This window comes from Carettochelys insculpta, chromosome 4 (genome assembly GCF_033958435.1).
Source record: "Carettochelys insculpta isolate YL-2023 chromosome 4, ASM3395843v1, whole genome shotgun sequence".
Taxonomy (NCBI): domain Eukaryota; kingdom Metazoa; phylum Chordata; order Testudines; family Carettochelyidae; genus Carettochelys; species Carettochelys insculpta.
Window position 1 is genome coordinate 13,052,205 of NC_134140.1, and position 7,276 is coordinate 13,059,480.

At 44.8% G+C, this 7,276-nt stretch overlaps 1 gene segment (V, D, J or C); it reads left to right on the forward strand.

Annotated features, from left to right (window-relative positions):
• Positions 1-509: 509 nt before the first annotated feature.
• LOC142012240 (Ig kappa chain V-VI region NQ2-48.2.2-like) lies at positions 510-5,736 on the forward strand. The segment is given in 2 exon segments: positions 510-566; positions 5,410-5,736. Coding segments are annotated over 2 exon segments (384 nt in total).
• Positions 5,737-7,276: the final 1,540 nt, after the last annotated feature.

The following is a 7,276-nucleotide window of genomic DNA, read 5'->3' on the forward strand; positions in this document are numbered from 1 at the left end:
AACACCCAACACTGCTCTTAATCAATGACCTGTTCTCTGAATTTATTTATTTCATATTCAATCCAGACTCCTATGGGCAGATCACTATGACTCAGTCTCCAGAAGCCCTCTCAGTGTCTCCAGGAGAAAAAGGCATCATCAAATGTACAGCCAGTTCCAGTGTCAGCAGCAGCTACATATCCTGGTACCAACAGAAACCTGGACAAGCTCCTAAGCTTCTTATCTATTGGGGTTCTTCACTTGCCTCTGGGGTCCCAGCCCGGTTCAGTGGCAGTGGCTCGGGAACTGTTTACACTCTCACGATCAGCAGTGTTGAAGCTGATGATGCTGCAGATTACTACTGTCTGCAGACTGCTAGCTCACCTCTCACAGTGCTACAGACCAATACAAAAACCTCCCAGCTCTGCGGATGCATGTGAATTCTGAATTCAAATAAGTTAGATTCATAGTGGGGCTAGCTGCTGCACATCTTAATTTAGGATGCATTCAAGGTAAAGAAATGTAAAACCATGGTAACTGGTGACATGGATTCAAACATCAAAATTGATGACGAAGAGCTAGAGAGGGTAGGTCAATTCTAATACCTTGGAAGCACAACAAGCCAAGATGCCAGAGCTTCCGTGTTCTGAAGAAATAAGAATAAGGCTCAGCAGAGTGAAAGCAGCCTTTTGTAAATTTGCAGGATAGGGATCTAAAGCACCTGAACATCAAAGGGGAGATACCACAGGAAAGGGATAGGGAAGAGGCGGGGTGACTGGAAGGATTGTATGTTACTTGAGAGGTTAGTGCAGGTGCCCTGGAGGTTGGTAGTTTCTCACTTTGGTTAACATGAATTCTTTCTTTCAATGGAGTTGGAGCGATAATATATGGGAGCTTGAAGAAGTGGGATTTGGACAAGGGCATAAAAGAGGAGACAGGCTGGTTGGGATTGGAGGGCAGGGAGAGTTCTAAGCTAAAAGGGCTGCCTGAACAGAGGACCAGAGTAGGTAAAAAGATTGTCTAGATGTCCCCTCCATGTCTATTAGCTTGGGTAGAACAAAGAGCTCAAAATCAGGAGAAAGAAGCCCACAGGAGGTGGGTGGTTAGGGGAATAAACTGTAGAGTTTGTAACATGCTAATGCAGAACTATGATCTCTAGAATAACACAAACCATTCCATTCTATGACCCAGCTTCTCAGCAGGTGTAAATCACTAGAGAACCACTGACGTCAGAGATGCTACAGTGATTTATAATTAGCTGGAGACCTGACTCCATATCAGGAGCTGAGAATAGATGCTTTGCTTATTTGCATCCCACTGACCCTTTTCAATTGCTGAGAGCAATTATAAAGGTTTCACTTCTCATTTTGTGGTTTATTGGCAAGTGCTGGTTAGGCCAGACACATCATGATAATCTTACTTGCTCCATGCACGTGCTCCTTAGTGCTCTGGATGCAGGGCAAATCCTGAAGATGAACAGACTGTGTTTTCTGTATCACAACAGAACAGTACTTTGCTCTTATTTATGTGCACCTTGGAATCCACTCAAAAATAGAATACAACACAATTATCTAATGTGTGAAAACACTAGACTATCTTTATTTAATAATTTTTTGTAATTTTTTACATTCTCACTCCAGCAGGGACGTTCTTCTGATTCAGATCCCAGAATCTGTGGCAGTGTCTACAGGAAACAGAGTGATTATCAAAGCAACAGCCAGATCCAGCATTATGTGTCTACTAACCTGGTGCCAACACACACCTGAACAAAAACCTCAGGTCCTTATGTGTAGTGCTTCCACTTTGCCACCAGGGGCCCCAGACAGGGCTCCTTCTAAATTTTTCTATACATGGGTGGAATAATGTTGGTACATGCACACAGGCATGTGTGGTTGTGCATCACCAAGAGAAACACATGCTACCCAGCGTGACTAGCTTTTGGCACTCTGCTGATCAGCTGGGTAGCACCTGAATCTCTCTTGGGCAGCTGCCCACGCACTCAGCACACAGGGAACACTGGTCCCAGGCTGGTGCCGTGGCAGTTCATCTGGGAGCTGTGGGCCTGATTACAGTCTCCAAATCAGAACCACTGACACTGGAGATGAAGGAGATTATTGCTGTCAACATGTCATGCCACGATACAAGCCAAGATAAAACCCTCCCCACTTTGTGTTTTAGTTAAGGGCACATCAGGTAACAGCAGCTCCCTGTCATGCATCTCCATAACAGGATAGCTGCTGTGTGGGAACCATGGACAGCAGCCAGGCAGCCCAGATTTATTTCTTGTTCCCTCTCCACCAACCACCAGGCCAGATGTACTCAACCAGAACAGAACAAAGCCCAAAGGCCATTTCTGGTTCAAGTCAAGATGAGGGGACTCCAGGCCACTCACTAACCACTGTCACTCATGGTAGCACATCAATGTTTTAATTATGGTAGGTTTTCACTTCTTTTTTGATGGCTCTCCGGGCTAATGAGGCACCAAGAACCTCAAAGCAACATAAACCTTTAGCCACACAGAGACACGACAGCACCCGTTGCTGGTGAGCTAAATCACACACAACCAGCTCACTTCAGATTTCTGCCTTTTGTGCTCCTCCTGTCTTATTTGACCAGCATTGGAGCCTTCCACTGGTTCCTCCCAACCCTCCCTCCATGTCCTCCTCTTTCCCTGGCCATCTCCCTTCCCTGAAGGATCTGGGAGCTCAGCTCTCCCTGGTAGGCCCTGGAGGTTGTGCAGCACCGGGGGAGTAGAATTGGCTCACCTGGCTCATGGTCAATGCTTCCTGAAGATGTTCAGGGACCCGCTCTCTCTGGGTTTCACCCTTCGCAGGCAATTTAGTTAAGGAAGTATGCTGGGGTGTCTAGAAAAGGATAGTAAGCCTCCTTTCCATCACACTTCACAGATGGTCTCTTGCATTTCAGGCATATTCTTAACCCATTCTAAATATAAGACTCTTCATATTTAGTACACAATTATAACAAACCATTGAATCTGAATTCTCTTTGTGGCCACTAGATGGTATTACCAACATGTAAAATACTACAGCTGGGTCTAAAATATGCTCCACAAATGGAACACTCTCCCATGCTCTCATAAGAAATGATTTACTTTTAATCACCCCAAACACCCTGACTCTGGGGATCCCATCTCACTTCTGAGCCTGTGACAGGGTCTGTGTCCAGATATTTTACATAATTCTATTTCACTGGTATTTCCCTGCTGTTCAGAGCACCTATACATGATTTGTCTTACCCTTTGGGTTTCATTTAGCAGCATCAGTCAGTTCAAATTGATCTCAGAGGATCAATTCACCTGGTTGCTGGGGCTTTGGGATAGTCTAGGGGTATTTGGTCTAGTCTCAGCAGAAGGGGAATAATGGGGACGGTTGGATTAGACATATCAAGGCCCCTTCCAGCCCTATATTTCTGTGATTCTGTCTCGTGCCTCAAATTACAGCACCATCTTTTTCACTGGTCTTCATAAATGCAGTCGTGCCCCATTGATATCCCCTCATAACGCTGCTGCAAAGTTCACTGGCCTCGCCTGTCACTTTGACCACCTCACCCCTCTGTGCCCCTTCCTTGGCTTCAGCTTATCTCACCAAACTCTAGCTAGTTGGCTTCACTTCCAAGGACCTTCACAGCCTGTCTCCTCACTACCGATCATCCCTCACTCACAAGTAGCAGGTCATCTCTCATCTCCCATTAGCCTCTCCGTATTTTCTCCCATGTTGCCCCGAACACTAGGGAGAAGCTCCCAGAGAACACCTACAGAACCACGGCATTAGTCTCCTTCAAATCTCTCCTGAAACGTCTCCTTTGTCACGACGCTTGCAGGCAATGTAACAAGAGGCAGCCTGCTGTTGTGCTGAGACCACTGCCTGTCATACTCACCAGTGTTAGCTCTTTACTTCCTTCCTCATCTGCCTCAATCCAACTTCTGCCCTTTCTCTTATACTTAGAGTGTCAACTCCTTGAGGCAGTGACCATCTTTCCATTCTGTGTTTGTACAGCACCCAGCAGAATGTGGTACCAGGCCAGCACTGGGATCCTAGATGTTAGGGTCACACAAATAAATACAAAGAATATAAGAAATAATAACTCTGAGCCAGAGATATGAACTTGCATTACTGTCCCCAAGCTTGCCTGGGTTCATGATCCACCATGACTCAAACATAATAAGTGGAGTGGATTAACAGAAATCACCCCTGAATGCTGCACTGCCCGCATCAGCCATTCATAGCTTAAAAGTCAGGCCCCAACATGGCACAAGATTTTTATAAACAAAAAAGTTTGGCTGCTTCTTGACTTCAGGATTTCCTTTTCCAGACTTTGCTCCACACCCAAGTCAGTCAGAAACTCTTCCTTCGACCCCAAACATCACAAGATTTACCCACCTCACCGGCTTTTTTAAAAGGCCTATTGACTTCCATATGATGAATGAGTAAAGGTAGAACCATGCACACCCTCTGCAGTAAAGCAACATATTTACCACAGGATCTCAAACCCCATAAAAAGGCTAATCAGTAACATCCCAGAACAGTCCAGGGAAACACCCTACCCATTTCATGGATGGGGAAGATGAGGCACAGAGAGATTTAGTGACTTTTGTCACTGCCACTGAAAAGAATGCATGCTTTGCCTTTGATGCCAAAGAGCAGAATTTGTGTTTGGGGTTAGATGTTACAGCCCTCGTTCTTACAGCTCACCCATGCAGTTCAATGGAAGGTGAGAGAACTCAGTACTTCACAAGATCAACCCCACAATAATGAGTCAAAGGCACTCATTGAGGATGCAGCAAAGGCAGGAACAGAGCCCAGGTCTTCTGTGCCTGATCCTCTACCCCCTCCACCCTGTGGCCTCTTCCCCAGAGCAGCCTTTTCCCTGGAGAGTGAATGACCATCCCACACTGGGATGAGGCCCAGAAACCAGTTGTATGTCTAGCCACACTAGGGAGGCCAGAATCCCCCATACAGGGGCTGCTTTGCATGTGAACTCCCCAGGGACTCCGCCCTGTTGCTCTGATGGGCTATAAAAGATTTTGTTCCACTCTCCACGGTTTGTCGAGCAGCACCTGCCAGCTCAGACGAAGGAAGATGCTCTCCCAGGCTCCGCTCCTCTGGCTGCTGGCACTGTGGATTCCAGGTAAAAATGAGAACCGGAGCATACTGGCTTCACAGCACAAAAATCCCTTCACATTTTGAAAATCAAACCATTGCAGCTGGATTGGCTATTAAATAGGCAATTCATCACAGCTCTGGCTTGAATAGGATTCTGAGCATCTCGTATGATCTGATGCATTTCATGCCATTGTCTATAGATGCAAATATCAATCACTTATTATTATTACTGTTGCTCACTATCAATGACTTGTTCTCTGTATTTATTTATTTATATTTTATATTTAATCCAGATTCTTCTGGGCAGGTCACTATGACTCAGTCTCCAGAATCCATCTCAGTTTCTCCAGGACAAAAAGTCACTATCCAATGTACAGCCAGTTCCAGCCTTAGTAGGTACACTGTATCATGGTACCAACAGAAATCCAAACAGTCTCCAAAACTTCTGATCTATGATGACAGTGACCGGGCCTCTGGGGTCCCAGCCCGATTCAGTGGCAGTCGGTCTGGCACTCTTTACACTCTCACAATCAGCAGCGTTGAAGCCGATGATGCAGGAGATTACTACTGTCTGCAAACTGGTAGCTCACCGCTCACAGTGATACAGACCAGCACAAAAACCTCCTGGTTCTGAGTGCTGCTTTCTCTGAAGATCACCACAGCGTCAGTGTAGTGTTATATGTTAATGTAATGTAGTAAGAAAAGCCAAAAGAGATTTTGAGGAACAGCTAGCCAAAAATTCAAAAAATGATAGTAAAATGTTTTTTAAATACATTAGAAGCAGGAAGCCCGCTAAAAAAGCAGTGGGGCCCTTGGACAATAAAGATATAAAAGGAGCGATCAAGGAAGACAGTGCCATTGCGGAGCGATTAAATGATTTCTTTGCTTCAGTTGTCATGGCTGAGGATGTTACAGAGGTTCCTAAATCTGAGCCAGCCTTTTTAGGTGACAAATCTGAGGAACTCTCCCAGATGGAAGTGACATTAGAGGAGGTTTTGGAGTTAATTGATAAGCTGAATAGTAACAAGTCTCCAGGACCAGGCGGTATTCACCCAAGGGTTCTGAAAGAACTCAAATGTGAAATTGCAGAGTTAACAACAGTGGTTTGTAACCTATGCTTTAAATCCGCTTCGGTACCCAATGACTGGAAGACGGACAATATAATGCCAATATTTAAAAAAGGCTCCAGAGGAGACCCTGGCAATTATAGACCGATAAGTCTAACATCAGTACCAGGCAAATTAGTAGAAACAATAGTAACGAATAAAATTGCAAGGCACGTAGAAAAGCACGAATTGTTGGGCAAAAGTCAGCATAGTTTCTGCAGAGGGAAGTCGTGTCTAAATAATCTATTAGAATTCTCTGAAGGGGTTAATAAACATGCAGACAAGGGACACCCAGTGGACATTATATACCTAGATTTCCAGAAAGCCTTTGACACGGTCCCACACCAAAGGCTTTTATGTAAATTAGGCAGTCATGGGATAGGAGGAAAGATCCTTTCATGGATCGGGAATTGGTTAAAAGACAGAAAACAAAGGGTTGAAATAAATGGTAAATTTTCACAATGGAGAGGGGTAACTAGTGGTGTTCCCCAGGGGTCAGTCCTGGGACCGATCCTGTTCAACTTGTTCATCAATGATCTAGAAAATGAGGTAAGCAGTGAGGTGGCAAAGTTTGCAGATGACACCAAGTTGTTTCAAAACCAAAAGGGATTGTGAAGAACTACAAAAAGATCTCAGCAAACTGAGTGATTGGGCAGCAAAATGGCAAATGAAATTTAATGTGGGTAAGTGTAAGGTAATGCACATTGGAAAAAATAACCCAAATTACACGTACAACATGATGGGGGCAAATTTAGCTACGACAGATCAGGAAAGGGATCTTGGAGTTATAGTGGATAGTTCTCTGAAGACATCCACGCAGTGTGCAGCGGCAGTTAGTAAAGCAAATAGGATGTTAGGAATTATTAAAAAAGGGATAGATAATAAGACAAAAGAGATCATACTTCCCCTATATAAAACTATGGTACGCCCACATCTCGAGTACTGTGTGCAGATGTGGTCTCCTCACCTCAAAAAAGATATATTGGCATTAGAAAAGGTTCAGAAAAGGGCGACTAAGATGATTAGGGGTTTGGAACGGGTCCCATATGGGGAGAGGCTAGAGAGACT